Genomic DNA, 23,294 nt, shown 5'->3' with positions numbered 1-23,294 from the left:
TTAAACCAAACTTTTATTTTGACGGGTTGCCGTGAATACTTTTACATTTCTGTGTGTATATGATATGAGGATAGATTTACTCAAATGAAACGGTCAAATGCTGATGAAGTGACTCTCAGAGCAGTTCTGGAGATGTTGTTCATGTATTTATGTCCTCATTTAGTGAGACGGCAGACCCTAAAATCACAGCAAGCATCACGCATGCTTCAGTACGAGTAGTAAACAAAACCGCGCGTCTGTGCCATTCATTAACACATAGACACACAGAATTCATATTTAAATAGTCGTTTTGCGGCTTAATATTTACAAATACTAGTGGGAGTGTGCTCACTTGTGTGTGTGTGTGTGTATCGGGGCTGAACTCCGCTGTGCGCGATATAGAGAGCGTGATACAGAGAGCACGACCATAGAGACCGAAATGACATGCCGTCGTGTAAATAAAATAAATAACATAAGGCTATTTAATTTTTTTAATAAAAGAACAAGGTATAGACCTGTTCTATCAGAAAAAGGTAACTTTAAATGTAATTTTTTTTAAATAAAAATTATCGTCATATCATATGCACACAGAAATTTAAAGGTATTCACGGCAACCCGTCAAAATAAAAGTTTGGTTTAACTTGAAGAAATTATTGTGCCTGAAATATATTACTGTTTTTCAGTAGAATGTACGTAATTCTACAATTACTACTAAAATTATTAATACTTAATTTTTTAAGGAATAATTACACAATATTTCTTTCATGTTTTAATGTTAGTACTAAATCCCCTTTGTTTGCCAAAAAATAAAGTTTGTTTAATTTTTATTTGGTTAAATGATGAATTTAATTCATGTTTTATGCCTTCATTTGATAACCAGAAAAAACACAGAATTTCTGAGGGGGGAAAACAATATTTCATAGGCTATTGTAAAAATAAATGTAAATAAACTTAATTGTTTTTATGCATTCAAATAATTAGACATGCATAAACAGAATTTGATAACAATAAAAACAGAAGGTGAGAAAAAATAAAACATTTCATAGGGCCCTAAACATGTCATTTTTGTTAAACTTTTAATAAATTGATGTTAAATTCTATAAGTTTCATGATTTTAATTAATTTGACATTTTTGATTGATAAAATGTAATTTAACCATTAAAAAGAGAGTCCAGAAAAATTAAAACAGAAAAAAAAATGGAATCCAGAAAAATTAAAATGAAAAAAAAAAAACTGAATCTGGAAAAAAAACAAAAAGGGATTTGGAAAAAAATCAAACTGATTTCATAGGGTCCTATATATATATTTATATACCAGTGTGATTCACAAGTGAACAACATGATTCACAAAAGCATGTGTAAGTATTTCTCGGAAAATGGGTTGTGAATGTCTCTTCCTATTGACTGCACATGAATTATTGTCTTTCTTGTTTATTAAACAGCAACAATTTCCAAAGAAGCTGCCCATGTTGCAACAAAGGCCTCGTTTATAATGGGTTTTAATGTTCTTGTCTCGTTGCTCCAGCCGGACATGGCATTAACAGTATGGTGAGGGGCGTAACATTTCTGTCTCACGCTTGAGGTATTCGGCCAATCATGTTCTTTTTAGCAGCATCATATGACCACTTTAAGTCGCTGGGGTATATTTGTAGCAATAGCCAAAAATACATTGTATGGGTCAAAATTATTGATTTTTCTTTTATGCCAAAAATCATTAGGATATTAAGTAAAGATCATGTTCCATGAAGATATTTAGTAAATTTCCTACTGTAAATATATTAAAACTTAATTTTTGATTAGTAATATGCATTGCTAAGAACTTCATTTGGACAACTTTAAAGGGTTAGAAGTGCACATAGCCGGAGGATTTTACCTCCCACAGTCTCTCCGAGGCGAGTAGCCACTGTTGGTCAGCAGTAGAGATTAGTGGTTGAGCAGTGTATCGCTGATGTTGATATATATCAGCCAATATGTGTGTGTGTGTGTGTGTGTGTGTGTTTTTAATGATTGCATTGGCTGATAATTTTTTTCAGTTTGCTCAATATGTGTCGAAAGTAAGACTTGTTTTTTTTTTTATTTTGGCAATGCTGAGAAGAATATTTAGCGTAATGTCTTTAACTTTTTAACTGACTGGTTCTACACATTCATTTGAGTCCAGCTGTGTTTGATTATACTGATTGGACTATGTGACCCTGGAGCACAAAAGCAGTCGTAAAGGGGTCATATGATGCGATTTAAATTTGTCCTTTCTCTTTGGAGTGTTACAAGCTCTTGGTGCATAAAGAAGATCTGTAAAATTGCAAAGACTAAAGTCTCAAAACCAAAGAGATATTCTTTATAAAAGTTAAGAGTTAACCACGCCTACCTAAAACGCCTCGTTCTAACACGCCCCCACATGTCTACGTCACGCTGTGGGAAGATTTGCATAACACCGCCCAAATGTTCACGCAAAGAAAGGAGTAGAATCATGTATAAATTTCATAAAATGAAATGTATACCCTTATGACTGGTTTTGTGGTCCAGGGTCACATACAGTGGGTACGGAAAGTATTCAGACCCCCTTAAATTTTTCACTCTTTGTTATATTGCAGCCATTTGCTAAAATCATTTAAGTTAATTTTTTTTCCTCATTAATGTACACACAGCACCCCATATTGACAGAAAAACACAGCATTGTTGACATTTTTGCAGATTTATTAAAAAAGAAAAACTGAAATATCACATGGTCCTAAGTATTCAGACCCTTTGCTCAGTATTTAGTAGAAGCACCCTTTTGATCTAATACAGCCACTGTAGTATTGTTGACGCTGCAGCCGTGTCGTGAAGACGCTGTGTACGATATCAACGTGTGCCGTTCAGGTCTCACCTGTGCGCGCGCTCTATCAGCACCTGGGTAATGACGGAATAAATGACTGCTCATATTCCAGCATATGGCATTCACATTGAAAAAGAGTGAATGTTTTTTTTTTTCATCACTATTGTTGTAATGTATTGGGAAGCCAGAATGCGCATCCATCAACAGAAACATATATTAGCCGAACCCTGTTTGTTTCTCTTGTTATTTATAGCAAACCATATTACAGATGCGTTGTCAGATTTAAGTAGAATCGCGGTCCTAGCGCGTGCCAAACCGTGTGTGGAGAACCGTACGGTTCGATTTTTTTCCGCGAACCGTTCCACCCCTAGTACACGCAGACTAGATTTTTTAAAGTCCAAATTATTTTTTCCATTTTCAAATAATTTCTAATTTAGTAAATATTATGTTAAATGTACATTTCACTGCACCATGTTATTTACTTTTTACTTTTACTTTTTATTTATCTTAATAGTGTCATCTTTCAAATGTTTTTCTTCATATTGAAACTAGGGCTGAACGATTAATTGCATTTGCGATAATATCGCGATATGAGAAAACGTGATTTTTCAATCGCGGAGGCTGCGATTACACTCGGTCACGTGACACGGGAGAGTAAAGAGGTGTGTTCCACTTGAAGATCGATCGGTGTATGACATCAAAGTACGGCGAGAGAAAGCATAACGACATTCAGCAAATATACATTATATGTTATATCTCAGAAATATTTAATGCCACATATCCTGCAAACTTATTGAATCCAACTTTTAGATCCTCTAAAGTATACAATGTGCCATATTCAGTGTATACTGTATATAAAAAATTTAGAGAAAATAGGATTTACTGTACACACTAGGGGTGGAACGGTTCAACTTACTCACGGTTCGGTTTGTATCACGGTTTTAGAGTCACGGTTTCAGTATGTGCTATGTTTAGGCAAAAACTATACTGTCAAATAAAAATAAAGAAAATAAGAATAATCTAACTACAAGCAACGGCACAAATAAATACAATAGAGTAAAGATACAAATAAAATAAACATTTTTTTTTTTTTCGTTTTTTTTTTTAGGTAGGTCTAACATTAATTTTCCGGTACAGAAATTTAATAAAGTAATGAAATGTAAAACAGCATTGCATGTTTGACTGTATAAATTAAAGATTAATCTTTATTAAAGTTACAAAACTCTCGGCTTCACTCACCGTGTCTATACCGGACGCTACAGTTGTGCGTCGCGCTGGAAGCGACAAAGCGACCGTTGCTAATCATTTTAACTTTGTGTCAGTACGTCATAAATAGTAATGTCGCGCCGCATATAGTAATTTAATGTCGCGCCGCATTCAGTGTACACAGCGTCACTGATTATAATGGGTTCTACTGTATTTTGCCGCTCGCGAACTTGAGAATTTGAGAACCACTGGTCTAAAGTTAACAGACCGTGTTTAGTGCAGTCCACATGTTTACATATGTTTATTTTTGCATTTTTGTGTGAATTTGTCCATTTAAACATAATACTTCAGAAAAAGCTTAATATTTGCACGCGTACAGATGCGTTGTCAGATTTAAGTAGAATCGCGGTCCTAGCGCGTGCCGAACCGTGTGTGGAGAGTGCTACTACCGAAAGTAGTGTTGTAAAGCAACAGATTGTTTTTATATTTCTGCAATCTACTTTAGTTTGTGTGACTTGGTAAAGCAACAGATTGTTTTTATATTTCTGTAATCTACTTTAGTTTGTGTGACTTGTTACTGACTTTCATATTAATGTTTACACCAGGCTTATTTAAACAATGATTACAAGCTTACAAGGTTAGAAGTTCAGCCCTAATTGAAACACATTTTGAAATCGTTTCTGATTTAGTAAATGTTATGTCAAATAAATAGAAACGTCGTTGCAATCTGTGTTATTATCTATAAATTGAATAGAGTGATATCAAATATCAAATCAATTTTTCATATTGATTCCTTTTCAAATGAATTCAAATTTTGCAGAAATTATGAAAAATAAATATACATTTGCAAAATGTTATTTACTTTTTTTTAATTGAATAGTGTGATATCGTATCCACTTTTTTCCCCCCCCCATAGAGATTCATTTTCAAATAATTTCTAGTTTAGAAATCATTTCAGAAATCAGTCTTAATACGCTGATGGATATTCTTTCCCCGAAAGCCATTTTGGCCAATTAATTGAAATAATTAGTGCCTTGTATGGTGTCAGAATAGTCTCAGAATTAATATATTTACTAAATGTGATTCATAAGTGAACAACATGATTCACAAATGCAACTGTAAGTGTTTATTAGACAATATTATGTAAAATAAATTTAATTGCAGCATTTGTTATTGTTTAAATTGAATGGAGTGATATATATTGGCCGTCAAAAAATGCATATCGCTCCACTACCTTCTCATTGCTCCTTTTCCACCGAAGCGGTGCAGTGGCCAAGCCAGCGCTCGCCCAGACATTTCCACAGACTACCAGCCAAACTGCTTTTGCTTTGAGCAGCTAAAAGAGTGTGAGGAGACCCACATGAGGCTGTCAGAGCACTTATGATCTAACATAGTCTTTTCCCCTCCTGTCCCTCCGCTAATCAATGCAAACGACTGCAGATTTCACACTCCTCTCTAATGGTTTCTTTGTTATTTAAGCAAGCGATAATGAGCGACCTCTGCACCTCTTCATGGAGCGTTTCCCACCTGATCACTCTCTCCTAATCAACACCTCACACTGAGACACACCGTCCCCAACCGCAAAATCAACACCAACCAGCAGTGTCCTGTAAACACTCACACCTTACAAGCGTGCTTGGCAGCAGTAGGGCTAGCTGTGGACCCAGTCAGTACTAATGAGTGCAGACAGCAAGCATGCTATGCTTGGTTAAAGAGATAGTACAACCAAAAAATTGAAATTCTGTCATCATTTACTCACCAAGTGTTTTTGTCCATACAATGAAAAGGGGTCCAATGTTGTCCAATGCAAAATTATTTTGCGTTCCGGAAAAGAAAGATAATTTTGGGGGCATAATGTACCAAAAGATGCAAATACATTTTTTTACGTTTCTTAGTGGCTCAGTTGTTTTCAAAACAATGTAGCTTTCCACTAACAAGCTAATTTTTCTGGCAAATAGCACAATAACTGCCACTTTTCTCTCTTGCTCAAGTAATGTCATGTTACATGTCTTCTTGGCAAATAAATAAATAAATGGACATTAAATATTGTTCTGAATTAAAATGACTTATGACTTAAAAACTAGCATAGCATAGGAAATAGGTGACCTGGTACAATTTTTTGTCATTATATACAACATTGTTCAACAGAAGAATGCAACTGACCAATCAGAATAATGTATTCCACATATCTAATAAATTGAAATAAGTATAGTCATTCTATAATTTAAAAGGTAAACGTCATGTCTATTGATGATAATAAATTTTCCCCAAAAATCAGCTTTATAAAAATCATAATTTATCCAAGGGAAAGCATATTATAATCTTACACAAATACTTTGTGCATCCTGTGTTTCATTCTTGAAATAGCCATGATGTCCCCTAAATGACATCCCGTGAAATGAAAATTAAATTGTAAAAAAAAGCTACAGTGAACATTATCTATATTGACATTTTTTAAAAAGTCTAAGTACTCCAGAAAAAACAAGTGTTTTTGAAATTCAGTTTAAATGTTCTTTAAAAAGTGTTCTTTTCTTGTCAGGAGTCAAGGAGTATAATAATTGACCGTCAGTTATGTTGAGTTCATTGTTATGGTGTGCAATATTTTTTAATGATTGCACTTCAGATAAATAATCAGAATTAAGGTTGACCTGGTCAAGAAAATAATGTGGTTGTCCAGACAAAGCATTTTTTATGATCATTTAACCTTCTATGTATCAGAGGAAATTTGAGTATGTATGTGCATGAGCTATCTGTGCAATAGTTAACAATTTGTCCTGTCGACTGTGTTACTTGTATATAATATAAAATATATAATCTGAAACAAATACCGTAGTATTTTATTGAGAAAGCATATTGTACTTTTTTGAGATGTACTCCTAATTTTTGTATGAGACATAATTAAAAATATAAGCATATTTCTTGTTTAACTTGTATTTCAGCTCAACTGAGATTGACGACATGCTCCGTAAATCCACCAACCTGCTGCTGACGAGGACGCTGAGCAGCTGCTTACAAAATCTCATCAAAAAGCCACACATAGGATTAACTGAGGTAACGTTAATGTGACGAACCACCTCATTCTGTCTGCGAAGCTCAGTTCCAAAATCTGTTTCTGTTATGTTTTTCAGCTAGTTCAAATTATCATCAACACCACCCATTTAGAGCACGCGTGTAAATACCTGGAGGATTTTATCACCAACATCACCAATGTGTCCCCGGAAACAGTTCATACCACAAGACTCTACGGGCTTTCCACCTTCAAGGTAAAAGTCATTCACAGACATGTTCTTTAATTACACATTTCACTCGGCTGTACAACCGCCGTGGGCACACTATGATCAGAGATCAGCCGACTGGAGCGGTTCCCTCAGAGTAAAGCTGTCATCGACAGCACAGGACAGGAGCCGCCTCAGGCTTCACCAACTCCATACAGAGCTTGTTTTGATGCCACTTTGTTAAATGTATCTAAACAGAGGTATTATCGGGTAGCCTCTTTCTGAGTCATTAAACATGCAGCAGCATGTTAGCATTGCTCAAGTTTGATTACAATGCATTCACCCCCACCTCTTTCCACATTTTGTTGTTTTACAATGTGAAATTGCATTTGATAAGGATTTTTTTTTACCATTTAAGATCCACCACGTTTACTATTTGATATGCATAAAAAATATTTTTAACTGTAGCATGAAATGTTAGCATAGATGACAGAGATGTTATCGGGTGACCTCTTTTTCAGTCATTAAACACTCAGAAGCATGGTTGCATTGCTCAAGTTTAAATACGATGCATTGCATAAGTATTAACCCCCGCCCTTTTTCGCATTTTGTTGTTCTTAGATCTTGGAATTGCGTTTGATAGATAATTATTACCATTTGAGATCCGCAAAATTTTTACCGTCTGATGTCCATGCAAATTATGTTTGATTGTTGCATGAATATTTAGTGGTTGCAACATTTATTGCTTCAATTGGAAATTGATTGCCAGTGCAACCAGGAATTTTCCACATTTTGCTGTTTTTGAATCTTGATTTGCATTTGATAGGAAAGTCTTACCATGTGATATGCCAAAAATGCTTGTCATTTGATATGCATGTGAATATTTTTGATTGTAGTGTTAAAAATAACAGACATGCATTGGTTGCAAAATTTGTTTCAGTGCTGTTTAAATGCATCCCAGGATTCAATTGGCAATTGGTTGTACCAGTGTTTGTACACTTCTGGAGGAAGGCATTTTCCAAATGTTGTTGTTTTACAACTTGGAATTGCATTTGATAGGGAAATTTTACTTTTAATTTTTTTATTTAATTTGCATGAGAAGTTAAACAAAAAAGCAGACATTTATTGGATGCAACATTTATTGTTTCAATACATCCCAGGAATCATTTAGCAGTTGGTTGTACCAGAGTTTGTACACTTCTGGAAAACTTTGAATGCATGGTTTGCTATTTTTAGGACGCCAGACACGCAGCTGAAGGAGAAATATACACCAAACTCAACCAGAAGATTGATGAATTCATTCAGCTGGCTGATTATGAATGGGGCATGGCAGAGTCGGACGGCAGGGCCAGCGGCTACCTCATGGACCTCATTAACTTCCTGCGTAGCACCTTCCAGGTCTTCACGCACCTTCCGGTAAGATCCACACCGTCCTATTCATACACAGTGCTCGCCATGATTTTGTGATCGTTCTTCACCCGTGGGTTCATGTAATGTGTGTTATTGCATATGTGGCATCAATCAGTGTTGCATTTATAGGTGTTTAGTTGGTCACACCTTGGCGGAAGTTCTAGGAGCCCTTCAGAATAATACATTTTCTAGATTATGCCCCTCTTTTGACTTTCCACTGTTAGGTGTAAATCAATATGTAAGTGCATAGGAATGTTGTGTTTGGTGTCATAGGTGTCATTACACAAACATAAGATGTCCGTTCCCAAAAACCAATCAAATCTCTGTCTATTCCTGTACATAATCAACTCCCAACCCATCCATTCACTGAGAACGATACAGCTTGCTTGCGTTTCTCTTCAGCTGCCCTGTCCTCTTAAACAAATTACTTTAACCTCCAGTTTAAGTTGGTTATGCTTTGGTTTCTCAACAATGTAACATCTTTCCTGTAAGTGAATGTATTCTTCGATTTATTTTCTGCCAGGCATGCTTGGTTTTCTGATTTTCCTTTGTCTGTCCATTTATTATCGCTATACTTTCTTTCCCTGTCCGTGTTTTATTTTCTTGGTGTTTCCACTCAGAATAACAACAATGATCATGCTGCAATGTCGGTAAGTAGACTCTCTTCGAACCCTAGAGGAGGAAGAGAAAATTAATTTACAAGCCAAAAAAAAAGACATTAAAACTGCATGTTCATGTCAGCTATGTGGACTTGCTGCCAGTCTTGTTTTGCTTCCCTTTTCACGTGTAATGCAGAATGTAAACCAGATCGATTGGCATGCTGCCCCTGATTGTCTGACCACGCAGAACACGCGTGCCATTCTTATGAGATTCCCTAGCACTAGTCACAAGCATTTAAAGGGACAATTCACCCAAAAATTAAATTCTCTCACCTCATGTCATTCCAAACCTGTGTGACTGACTGACTTTCTTCAGATCGTTTCACATTGTTTCATTTGGATTTTTGGGTGATCTATCTCTTAAATAGTCTCAATAATGAGTGTCTCTCAATTCAGAATGCTGCTTTATTAATGCTGCATAATGACACATTCTTTCTAACCTACTACCTAGTTGCAGTATACAGTAGCATACAGCAGTATGTCATTGTATGTCAAGTATACTCAGATGTTACATAATCTGTATGTTAGCGCAGCTAACTCACTTCACACCAGTTTATTTTATATAAGCTGACTTAGTAGAAACAGGCCATTAAAAATTGTATTGGTTGAAAGAGATGTGAGCTCAAAAAAGGGTTTTAGAACATAACCATTCAGCTCATGTTTTAATGAAACCTGCACATTTTTCTAACATAATGGGATGAGACAAAAGGGAAGCCATTTTTATTAATAGCTATTTCCGGTTCGGTTTGTATTTCTGGTGTTGTGATGTGTCCCTCCCTCAGTCAAAACTCATTGGTCCAATAGTCCACTTCACATCAGTGTTATTTTAGTATCATGGAGAAACTGTTATAGTTGATATTAATATTTTGAATTCGTTTTTATTTTTATAAGTTAAAGTTTTAGTAATTTAGTAATCAAATTAAACTAATTGAAACCGAGAAATGTTGCCTTGGAAGCTAGATGGTGAAAATATATAAAAACATATATTTTAATATATATTTTTTGATATTTTATTCCCATTAATAATCATTATATTTCAAGTCAATTTTTTTTAACTTGTATTAAATATAATAACCTGTGCCTCTTGCCTGGTTAGGACTTATATTTGTGGTGCAACATTTAAATTATTTTTGTTTGTGTGTGTGTTTGTGCAAAGTAGTTAAATTTATATATAAGCATCTTTTTAAGAGTGGAATCGAAATTTAAACAAAATGATGGTCTCGGAGAGCATCTCAAAGATTTTTAAATGTGATGAATTTTTAGGGGGCTGCTTTTATAGTCCTGATTTTCCAAATATTTGGTTATTTCTAGAAATAAAATGTCCATGCATTCTGAACTTATTGGCTTTGTGTTTTTTAATTATGCATATGCTTGTTAAACAGGATTGGTTGTTCAGTGTGGTGCTGGAGTGTTTTATGTTGCTTACAGATGAAATAAGTGAAACGTGTATATATCTTGTTTATAGCAAACTGTGATGTGTCTAATGGATATCAACACTGATAACATGATAATGACAGGGGTGTTCTTTTGCGAAGAGCTTTGTTTGCTTTTTGTTTTTTTGCTTTGGATAGAATAATCAAATGTAATTGTTTATTCATTTCTTTGCTAGTTGTCAGCATGTACTGGTGGAGCAGCTGTTGCATGAGTTTTGAGTGTTTGGCATCTGGTATTGCCAGGTTTAACTGGTCTTTTACCTTTTTCCTCTTTACAACCCTGCTCCTTATGAGCGTGTCGGCTTGCATGAACGTCTGCTGTAGATGTGAGACTAGATGTCACCGTGTGTTTGTGTCTGAATTGAAATCCATCAGATGGTGGATTTTCAAGAGCTGTAAACCTTTGTCATCTTCATTTTGCGTCATTACTTCCACTGATTTAGATTTTAGGTGTTAAGTATGGTTTTATAAATTATGGTTACATATTTGGAAGTGAATCAACATACGCTTCCAAAATGATCTCTGTGCTTATTACTTTCATACATTCTGTCATTATTTACTCACCCTCATGTTGCTCCAAACCCATATGTTTTTCTGTCCTCGGTGGAACAAAAAAAGAGGACTTTTTTAAAGAATAACCAGGCTGATCCTTTATAAATTCATTGAATGTGAATGGTGACTGGAGCTGCCAAGTTCTAAAATGACACAAAACGCAACAGAAATATCAAGAATGACAACTAGAATTTCAGTCTGTTCATCATACAAAGCTAAATTATGATATAAGACAGTCCAGGAGATCAGAAGACTTAAAATATAGAGTATGAATCATATGGACCACTTATATTCCCTTTTTTAGTTTAGTTTAGTTTTTTAGACCCATTCACATTCACTTTAAATATATGGAAGTGAGCAGTCATGCTACAGTGAACAAAATTATTTTACAACATTTCGGGGAAAAAAAGATTATTGTAGTGTTTTTATTTACTATTTCAGCATTTCTACATCAATCTTTCATGTTTCATTCAGTGTGTTCCTTGCCGTTTCTTTGTAAACTTTAGTGAAATTTACTTGCAATTTTTAGTGAATTTTTTTTAAAAGTAAATCCTACACCAAATGTTTTTCTGTGTGTGTATATTTATATCAGTCCCACCTGGATTTTGCTTTTTTTTTTTCTCTTCCAGATTTGTGCAGCCTAAAATGACCGAATTTATTGTGTCTTTTCTCAAAATTTGCTGCGATATTTAAATTTTTATGCTGTTTTGCAGTGAAAACACACCAATGATCATGATGTACTTTTGTAATTAGTGTTGGTGTTGGTTACAGTAAGATTACAATAAGCTGTTAATTCTTTTATGCGTAATTACTGAATTACTATGGTTCTGGTTTCACATGTACAAAGCAGTGGTGACACCAGCATAGAAATATTCATAATTCTGCTTTGCTGAAAATACAGATACAATAGCTTGCACATTGTCACGGTGTCACAGAATCATTATGTAATCATTGACACTGATTATATACTATGCCTTTAAAATCGTATAAAATTATATTTCATGTTTTTACAATTTAACAATTATATTGTCTATGATTTATATTGTCTGAAATATTTACAAAGTGCATATTCAGAAAAATAATGTTCTTATTTAAAATCTAATCTGAGTTACTGGAGAAATCAGGCATTATGCAGACAATACACATTGATTCATTAGTTGTTGTTTTTTTAGCAAATTTTTTATAAGAATAATACATAAGAAAAAATTCATATGGGCTTGGAGCAACATTTTAGGGTGAAACTGCTATTCTAAACTAGCCATTGCTTTATGTTCATAGCGTGGCACAGACCCTGATACTAACTTTGGTGCTATGAATTGATTAAGATATTGAGATAGAAAAGCTCTGATGCCGTGTGTGGCTGAGGACACCTGTAGTAACGGTTTGTTGGTGTGTTTGTGTGCCGTTCCTCAGGGTAAGGTGGCGCAGACAGCGTGTATGTCTTCCTGTAAACACCTGGCCACGTCACTGATGCAGATGCTGCTAGATACTGAGCTCAAACAGATCAGCATGGGAGCCATTCAGCAGTTTAACCTGGACGTTATGCAGTGTGAACGTGAGTAGTGCGTCTTCGATAATTTAACAATTGCATATTTACAATGCCGCCTCCTTGTTCATTTCAATAGTCCACCCAGTAATGAAGCTTCTGTCATTAATGATCACCCTCTTGTCGTTTTTACATTGTTAGAAAAAGAGATTTGCGATAAAATAAAGGCAGCTGTGGTTGCCAAAACTTTACCATAAAAGATACAGTAGCAACATTTCAGGTTTTAGGGATTAACCTTAAATTATAAAGAAAATAATACATATATTTCATTACCTGATATAATGTTAATATACCAACCCACTTAAATACTAAAACCTGTTTTGTACCTTTATAATACACTGAAAAACCTTTTTTTTTTAAACACAGGAGGTAAAGAGAAAGCCAAAGCTCATCAGCAAGCTGAAGTAAATATTAATATGCACACTGTGTCATACACACAAATACAAAACACCATCATGTTAACACACATGACACATGCGGTAAACATTAATTTGATATCATAAGATGTAACATAAAAACCATCAAATATGAAGTATCCCACAGGGATTTCTGGCAATGTCAATTTACGTTTTTTCACTGTAAATTATAAGATGGTTTGTTCTTTTTCTCTTCCAAAAACTAAAGTATTGTACTGTAAAAGTACATGAAATATCCCATTAGATTAAAATTTTTCACCGTGTAGACTAAAAGAACCTTTAACCAAACAGGCTTTTACAGTAGCATTTCTACAGTCTTCACCATTAAAATTATGATCATTTTTACTGTGTAGACCCTGTAAACTATAACAGTGGTCCATATACTGTATTTTAAGTTTCTGAAACCATACAGTAGCTTTGTAAGCGAAGTATAAAATAATAGTCATCATTTATTGAATGCATCTTATCTGTTGTAAATCATTAAGAGTTTATTGTCATACAGTATGTACAGGTAACACAGTTACACTGTACAATGAAATTCTTACTCTGTGAATCCTCTAGCAGCCAGAGACATACAAATAACCACAAAGACATATTATAGAAAATATGTCCATTCTGAAAGTTTGAGCATTACCATAAACCATTTCAAAGCGGAATATGACTAATGCACTAATAGATAGGCATGTCACGATTATGCTCTGTGAAGCGCAACATAACGGTAGATGCATTCATGCAGCAGGTATTATTGATATTATCAGGTGTTCTCAGAAGCAGTTATCTGAGTTACACTCTTTCAAGGAACGTTCCTGATTACCCGCACTCCACCTGCTCTTGGAAATCCACACCTGCTCTGATATGAGCTGATATGAAACAGTTTAGAACAACATTAATCGCTTATCCATTTGAACATTCGTTCATCTTACATGTGCTGCATTTGCATGCATTACCCACCCGTATAAGGATATAGTTTATAGTTCTACCAAAAATGAAAATGCTGTTTCAAAGCCATATGACAAAACTGTTGTGTGTGGAACACAAAAGGAGATGTTTTCTGAAAAAATTGAATCCTTTAATTCAGCAAGGATGCGTTAAATTAAATTTAAAACAATTGACAGTAAAGATTATGGGACACTGTAGACTGGAGTAATGGCTGCTAAAAATTCAGCTTTGACATCACAGGAATAAATTACATTTTAAAATGTATTGAAATAGAAGATGGTTATTTCAAATTGTAATAATATTTCTGCTTTTACTGTATTTTTAATGAAATAAATGAAGCCTTGTTAAGCATAAGAGACTTTTTTTAAAAACATAAAAAAATCTTATCAACCCCAAATGTTTGAACAGTAGTGTAAAGTGAATTCAGGTGGATGCTCTGGCTCCAAATATTTACATTTTTGGGGCCATTTCTATCTCTGATCGTTTTCAATACTTCAGTTTTTCCGAGTACACCAAAGGTGTACAGCTGGTTATCACAACAGACGGGCTTATTGGTAGTTTTAAAAAATAGTATGCTATAATTATAGCAGGTGCTCATAAGTATTGTGTGGTGTTATTCTCTATGTTTTTGTGAAATGTAGAACCTGATCTCATTGAGGTTTCATCTCTGATATCTCCCTGGGGAAGCCCGTAAGCCCCTTTGATTCTGAATGGCACAATTGAGATGTCAGAGCACAGTCTTCATCAATAATGTTAAGATGTGGACAGCTCTTTGGTTCTAGCATCGCATCTTCTGCTCCTCAGCCATTTAAGGTTTCAGTCATGCTACATCACTGTCAGCAGAAGTGAAAAGGCTGTGTGTGTGCATGCTCGTATCTGTGGCCTCAGGTTACAGATGTCTAGAATTTGTGAGGGTCCAACCGCACAGGTACGGCAGGGAATGTCTGGCCCTTCTCTAAGGTCTGAATGGTGTTCGTCCCATTAGTGGCAGTTCATCTTACGCTAGTCAAAACACAGACAGTTAAGATGCACCCATAGGAATACTTATGTTGTGAGTTCACAGTCTGATTTGTCTGAATTTTGCTTGTAATTTATAGTGGGTCAGTGGATAGTTAACCGGGAAGTGAAGTCACATGCGTTTGGGATGTGATCAAGGTCATACATGCACTTTCATTCAGACTGAAACGGTAATCTGTCTTTTTAAAATGTTTAAGACACCAGTCGATTTAAGGTTTCAGTCATGCTACATCACTGTCAGCAGAAGTGAAAAGGCTGTGTGTGTGTGCATGCTCGTATCTGTGGCCTCAGGTTACAGATGTCTAGAATTTGTGAGGGTCCAACCGCACAGGTACGCCAGGGAATGTCTGGCCCTTCTCTAAGGTCTGAATGGTGTTCGTCCCATTAGTGGCAGTTCATCTTACGCTAGTCAAAACACAGACAGTTAAGATGCACCCATAGGAATACTTATGTTGTGAGTTCACAGTCTGATTTGTCTGAATTTTGCTTGTAATTTATAGTGGGTCAGTGGATAGTTAACCGGGAAGTGAAGTCACATGCGTTTGGGATGTGATCAAGGTCATACATGCACTTTCATTCAGACTGAAACGGTAATCTGTCTTTTTAAAATGTTTAAGACACCAGTCCAGTTTCTGTAGTTTGGCCTCATCCAGCATACATACACATTAATGGGACCACAAGTGGCCTTGGTGCACTTGAGCTGAAGGACAGAGTGCAAATTCATGGTGCAACATGAATTTATTCCTTAAAATATTTAATTTTGCATCTTGTGTACTTGAAGACTGCAGCTCGACTATACTGTATATCCATTATAAGTGCACATGAACACATACTGACTGACTGACTGTTGCTTAATCCTAGGGCTCATGGTAGGTCTGTTAGGTCGTGGGGAATTCATGGCCCAATGGTTAGAGAGTCTGACTCGTAACCCAAAGGTTGCGAGTTCGAGTCTCAGGTCCGGCAGGAATTGTAGGTGGGGGGAGTGAATGTACAGCGCTCTCTTCCACCTTCAATACCACGACTGAGGAAGGCACCGAACTCCCAACTGCTCCCCGGGTGCATACATTTCTGCCCACTGCTCCGGTGTGTGTGTTCACTGCTGTGTTAAATGCAGAGCACTAATTCCAAGTATGGAATGTCACATGTCACATGTCATGTCACGTTATCATTAATGAAATCGCTGTGGCTGCACGAACTTGAAACCAGTGTAGTTCACTGTAATTGTTCAATTCTTCTGGAATTAAGCTCTCTGGAATACTTGATTCTTATGGTTGATCCAGCTTTCCTCAGTCAGAAATTTGTACAAAATGATAGCTAATCTGATTTAACTGACAGATTTTTTTTTTTTGAGCAAACTTTTGCTTTCTCATATCACACTCTGATAGATAGATGGATGGATGGATGGAGAGATAGGTTTGTTAGTTGAGTTTGTTTGATAAATAGTTTTGATCATCTGGGTTTATAAAGCCATTGAGTGAGTTAAGATCATCTAGTTTTAGGAAACCATAGATAGAGTTAGTTATGATCATCTGGTTTTAGAAAACCATAGAGTGAGTTAGTTAGTTTGTTAGTTAGTTATGATCATCTGGTTATTGAAAACCATAGAGTGAGTGAGTGAGTGAGTTAGTTATGATCATCTGGTTTTAGAAAACCATAGAGTGAGTGAGTTAGTTATGATCATCTGGTTTTAAAAAACCATAGAGTGAGTGAGTTAGTTAGTTATGATCATCTGGTTTTAGAAAACCATAGAGTGAGTGAGTGAGTGAGTGAGTTAGTTAGTTATGATCATCTGGTTATAGAAAACCTTACAGTGAGTGAGTGAGTTCTGGAGGGCCGGTGTCCTGCAGAGTTTAGCTACACCTTGCCTTAACACACCTGCCTGGAAGTTTCTAGTATGCCTAGTAGAAACTTGGTTAGCTGGTTCAGGTGTGTTTAATTAGGGTTGGAGCTAAACTCTGCAGGACACCGGCCCTCCAGGGCTGAGTTTGGAGACCCCTGGTTATGATCATCTGGTCTTAGAAAACCATAGATGCAGTGAGTGAGTTAGTCTTGATTTTCTGATTTTGGAAAACTGTAGGTCTAGATCAGTTAGTTAAATAGTTAGTTTTGATCATCTGGTTTTGGACAGCCATAGATAGTTAGTTAGGAAGGGCATCCTGCGTAAAACCTGTGCCAAATTCCTGTATGGATCATTCCTGTACGACCACTAATGGGAGCAGCCGCAGGAGAGAGTGAGTGAGTTAGTTAGTTGGTTAAGTAGGTAAGTATTTTTGATCCTCTGGTTTTGGAAAACAGCGAGTCAAGTTTCAAATATACAGCAACACAAACTTGCTGTATATATTTGTCTGAACTGAGTTTGGGGGATGTAACTTAAATGTTTTAGGACAGCTTAGTGTTCGAAATTTTAGTCTCAGAAATGTAGTAATAATAATAATAATAAAAAATAGTAGAGCGGTATGTTGGCTTTATCAAGCAACATGGTATATGGTTAATGTTAACAAAAAACAGGGTAACAAAAATGCTTTGTAAAGATTATTCAAGAGTTTGAACAATTAATTAAACTAATTGTTTTTTAAATGGTATTTTCCTGTTCTTTTCACAGTGTTTGCCAGTTCAGAGCCCGTGCCAGGATTCCAGGGGGACACGCTGCAGTTGGCCTTCATTGACCTCCGACAGGTACAGACCTCTCTGCAGACATGACTATTCTTGATCCATAGTCCCTGTGAGTGGAGCTGAAGGGAAGGGTGGAGAACATACAGCATTAACAGGCACTAATGGATTATCCCAACCTGAACATGCTTACCTTCAGGAGGGGAAATCACTTAGTCGCAGTGGGGTTCATTATGCTATCAGGATTTCTTTCTTCGTTTGGTCCTGTTTTTTGTGCTGCTTGAAGTTTGAACTTTTAATCTGGGCCTGAGGTGCTTAAGGTGTAAAACCGAGGTCATGTCAAGGTTTCTTCTACAAAGGTATGTCATATAAGGAAGTATTATTAGGGTGTGGAGTTAATAATACTGTTTAAAATCCATTTGGTTTCTAATACCTCTTTTTATGTTCAGCAGAAAGCTGAAAGTGTCTTCAAATCACACATGCTGCAGTATTACTTAAACATTTTCAGCACGCTGTTGAAGAAAAATTACATTTCTGTCATAATTTACTCACCCTTTTGTCCTGACTTTATTTGTGTAGAACACAAGCTGTGTTTTCAAGATGTCCTGGCTGCTGTATTCCAACTAATAAAAAATCAAAGGGGACTGGGACTGTCCAGCTCTTAAAGGGATAGTTCACCCAAAAATGAAAATCCTCATGTCGTTTCAGACCTGTATAACTTGTTTTCTTCTGGAGAACACAAAAGAAGATAGTTTAGAAGAATGTTGGTAACCAAACAGTTATAGTGACTTCCACTGTAAAGCATGAAATATCTTCTCAAAATATCTTTATAAAGAATCATAAAAGTAGACCATATGACTTAATTAGATGCCATCAGCTTCAGGTTTTGTTTACAAAGTATGCAAATTTTGATTCCCGTTTAAAGGGATAGTTCACCCAAAAATGAAAATTACCCCATGATTTACTCACTTTCTTCTTTCAGATAAATACAATCAGAGTTATATTAATAAATGTCCAATCTTAATAACGGCAGTGAATGGGGGTCGAGATTTAAGTGCATCCATCCATCATAAAAAGTGCTCCACACAGCTCCGGGGGGTTAATAAAGGCCTTCTTAAGTGAATCGATGCGTTTGTATAAGAAAAAGATCCATATTTAAAACTTTAGAAACTGTAATCTCTAGCTTCCGCTAACTGTCATATGTTCGTTCACGAGAGAGTGGCGTTCCAGCGGATGACTTCCTTCAAAATCTAATGCTTCAAAATCTCGATCACCATTCACTGCCATTATTAAGCTTGGAAGAGCCAGGACATTTTTTTATATAACTCTGATTGTATTCGTCTGAAAGAAGAAAGTCATATACACCTAGGATGGCTTGAGGGTGAGTAAATCATGGGGTAATTTTCATTTTTTGGTGAACTACCCCTTTAAGTCTCTATCTCACATAATGCTATTGTATGACTTCAAAGGTCTTGAAATATAGAACACAATTTATATACAATACATTAATGATACTTTTATGATGCTTTTTTGGTTCTTGACAGCCCAAGTCCTTATTTACGTTCATTATAAAGCATAAATTATTTTTGCAGTCCCATTTGCTTCAGTAGCAAAAGGAAAAATCCATAATAGTATTTCTATGACTCTCCAAAAGAGCTAAAAAAAAATTGGAGAGATTTATTACAGTTGTCAGAAAAGAGTAAGTTGTCAGATTTGCAGTTACTCCCGTCAGCTGTTGTAGAAACACTCATGCAGCTGTGTTTACTAGTTTTCTGTTTAATCAAAATATGTTATAACTGTACATAAATGAAAAAGAAAATACAAGTAAATGTGGACTTGCATCATCACAGTCCGTGAAATGGGTCCATTCTTCAGAAATTCACCTTTGGTATTCCACGGAAGAAAAGGAAGTGATAGAGTTTGGAATGACATGAGGGTGAGTAAGTGATGACAGAATTTTATTTGTGGGTGCAATTTCAAACCACATGCTGAATCACATACACCACCCGTTCATGGGAAATGAAGAAACACGCAGCTCTGGCTTTATCTGCGTGCCACGCACCGGTCGGGGGGGGGGGCGTCTCTCACCGTGTCACGACTGCGACCGCTCGCCAAGACCTCTCGATTACCATTAGTGTGACGCCGCTTTGATCCTCACCTGGTTTCTTGGAGGATTTGATGACCGCTTCTCTCAAGTGCTCTCAGTGAGCTCTGGCTCCAATTCAGGCAGAGCGAGCTCGGACAAGGTCAGAGATAAGGAGAGCGGAGTGCTGGCCATCAGAATTTAGCTATTCACCCCAATCCCCTGTGTAGATAACCTTCCCATCATGCATTACAACGCAAAGCTCTTATTGCAGTCCTACGTGGAGTAGATGCTTTTTTTTGGAGCATGTACCAACACCAAATAGAGAGGTCACAGTCTCCCTGCCAATCACGCAGCAGCTAATGGAGTGGCTCTTATTTACTCTGTTGTGTTTTAAACGTTTTAAATTCTTGTTATCTGTTAGGTGATACTGTGCAGGGCTGCAGATGCTTGTACTAATACTGGTAAAAATTCATTTGTTCACATCACTTAAGAGAAACTTAAATGTCTGAAGGCACATTTCTGAACATGGCAAGTTTTCCTGTGTTCTTCACTTTCACCAGCATCGCGAGTAAGTATCTAAAAGTAGAGATGCTGCTAACTTGACTCCTTTTTTTTCAGTAGTATGACAATAGATCAGTTGTTCACAGTAATACAGCTTTTCCAGTAGCTACTTTTTGCAACAATTAGCAATTAAAACATTTAAAACATGAAAAAAATTGCTGTGTTGCAAACTTAGGCAATAATGTCCTTATTCTTTCTTATATAGCATTAATTTAGGTATTCAGTTCTTCCTTTCTTTTTTACTTTTACTTACATACTGTATGGTTTGAGCTACATGAATGCTTCATCATTAACACTACCATTCAAAACTTTGGGGTCGGTGAATTTTTTAAAGGGGTCATACGATGCGATTTCAATTTTTCCTTTCTCTTTGGAGTGTTACAAGCTCTTGGTGCATAAATCCTTTTTTTTCAGTAGTATGACAATAGATCAGTTGTTCACGGTAATACAGCTTTTCCAGTAGCTACTTTTTGCAACAATTAGCAATTAAAACATTTAAAACATGAAAAAAATTGCTGTGTTGCAAACTTAGGCAATAATGTCCTTATTCTTTCTTATATAGCATTAATTTAGGTATTCAGTTCTTCCTTTCTTTTTTACTTTTACTTACATACTGTATGGTTTGAGCTACATGAATGCTTCATCATTAACACTACCATTCAAAACTTTGGGGTCGGTGAATTTTTTAAAGGGGTCATACGATGCGATTTCAATTTTTCCTTTCTCTTTGGAGTGTTACAAGCTCTTGGTGCATAAAGAAGATCTGTAAAGTTGCAAAGACTAAAGTCTCAAATCCAAAGAGATATTCTTTATAAAAGTTAAGAGTCAACCACGCCTACCTAAAACGCCTCGTTCTAACCAGGGCTCTATGCTTATTTTTCTTTTTAGGAGCACTTATGCTCCTAGCTTAAAACATTTAGGAGCACAGTCAAAAATTTAGGAGCACCTTCTAATCAATAATCCAAAATTTTATAAACAATTAGCCTTCCCATTACGAGGTGATATTTGACTTCTTAAAGTGATTTACAGTGGAATTTTGTTTTTACCATTGTAATGGCATTTTTCTAACTTTTTATTAAAAGTATGTCATCTTTTATGTAAAATTTTAAAAGTATATTTTATAAGCTTTTTAAAAATTCTAATTAAAACCATAGAATAAGAACAAGTAGAATAAGAAGAATAAGTTACTAATCAAATGAAATCAGTATTAAAATTAATTTGTACAGAGGTGGCACAGAAGAACACAAAAAAGTGGCTTGTAGATGTATTTTCAGACATTTAATGAGGATCAGAGGTGGCATGAGTGCAATTAAATCCATAAATTCATGTTGAAATTAATGTTTTAAAAAATGTTGAATATAAAAATATTAAATGATTTTAAGAACTGAAAAGATACTTTAAAAATGAAACTAAAACTGCCAGAAGGTGGCGACAAGTCACTGATTTTATCACTGAATCATTCATTCGAACGGCTGATTCATTCAGGAATGAAGCAAGTGACAGTATTTATGAATGGGTGATCATGAATCACTGACTCACTAGACTCGTTTAAAAACGCAGTTCATTCATAAACGAGCCACCGCTGTGTTTGAATGGAGATGCGCAGCGGCTGAGCTGTGACTTTGTTTCAAACTATTTTCGACGACAAAATAGAGCAAAATCAGACAATAGTGTTATAGTCAGACAATGTAAGTCACTTAATATTAACTTTTTGTCTATTGAACTGTTGTATTAAATCAGTATCACGTTTACAAACTCCCTTAAAAATCATTAAAAGCTGTCACTCATCGCGATCTCACTATAACAGTCCAAACTAGTTATTAGTTGGGTATCCAGGAAATGCATGAACTTATGTCATGTATACCTTGAATGACAGTTAAATCTATTTTGGATAATTGATTTGGCTGTATCGCCCAGCCCAAGGTCTGCAAATATTGACATTTACGAGCACAGTCTTGTTGCCCATGATGCTCCGCAGGGTCTTGTTGTGTTTAGCAGCAATATTGTCATAGCCCAGCAGGAGCAGCAAACAGCACTAAATAATGGTCCGTAAAACAGACCTCCTCAATACGGACCACATAGTAGGTGTGAAGTGCTATTAGCCCCCTGAACCCACCTCTCCCGGCTCTCCATAATGAACGAGCCATCCGGGAATTGTCCCCCATTGATTGATATTGATTTGCATACATAGAGGTGAGTGATCTGGCCCTTCTCCAGCAAATTAAGTTCAATGTGTCCAGAGCTTTGCTTTGAATCAGAGTTGCCAAGTGGCAGGGAGTCCACTGACCAGAGCACCGTGGAGCCAGGATTAGCTCCTCTGTGGGTTATCTGGAGGTCACGGAGGGATTTCTCTTCCTTTTGCATTTAAAGTGCTCCCAGCTCCTCACTAACCCCCACCATTAGTGTATGACCTCACACACTTCTCTTTGGGCAACTTATGAATTATTTATTTATTTAATTATTTAGTTATGATCAGGGTTCTTGCATAGAAAAAGTTTTAAAAAAAAAATATCAGGGAGCTTTATTTTTATTTTTATTTTAATTTTAGTTAAAGTTTTAGTAATTTTGTTGTGTGTTTTGTCATTGTTATATATAAAAACTATAGAACTATAAAAAAATATTGTTTTAATTTTTATTTATGTTTTAGTTATTTTAGTTTCAAATTTAACTCAATTAAAATGAGAAATGTTGCTTTGACAGCTAATACATTTTGGGGGAAAAAATACATTTGACTTTTTTTCAGTTAGTGTTTCTTTTATTTCAATTAATGAGAAGGTTTTTTTATGGTTTTAGTTTTTGTTAACTATAACAACCCTGAATAAATCAAATATTGAAAATGTAGAGATTTTTT

The 23,294-nt window shown here is 35.8% G+C and overlaps 1 protein-coding gene across 1 annotated transcript in view; it reads left to right on the top strand.

Annotated features, from left to right (window-relative positions):
* The window catches only part of LOC107596596 (exocyst complex component 6-like), a 60,957-nt gene that overhangs the window by 31,358 nt on the left and 6,305 nt on the right, over positions 1 to 23,294 (top strand). Inside the window, exons 12-18 of the mRNA XM_016287353.1 lie at positions 6,718 to 6,728; positions 6,939 to 7,050; positions 7,128 to 7,262; positions 8,451 to 8,630; positions 9,245 to 9,274; positions 12,682 to 12,823; positions 17,789 to 17,862. Of these exons, the coding sequence (XP_016142839.1) occupies positions 6,718 to 6,728; positions 6,939 to 7,050; positions 7,128 to 7,262; positions 8,451 to 8,630; positions 9,245 to 9,274; positions 12,682 to 12,823; positions 17,789 to 17,862 (684 nt within the window). The remainder of the gene's footprint in view (positions 1 to 6,717; positions 6,729 to 6,938; positions 7,051 to 7,127; positions 7,263 to 8,450; positions 8,631 to 9,244; positions 9,275 to 12,681; positions 12,824 to 17,788; positions 17,863 to 23,294) is intronic.

Source organism: Sinocyclocheilus grahami, unplaced genomic scaffold (genome assembly GCF_001515645.1).
Source record: "Sinocyclocheilus grahami isolate Dianchi unplaced genomic scaffold, SAMN03320097.WGS_v1.1 scaffold221.1, whole genome shotgun sequence".
Classification (NCBI taxonomy): Eukaryota; Metazoa; Chordata; class Actinopteri; order Cypriniformes; family Cyprinidae; genus Sinocyclocheilus; species Sinocyclocheilus grahami.
The sequence above is the reverse complement of the archived record's forward strand: the minus strand, read 5'-3'. Positions and strand labels throughout refer to the sequence as shown.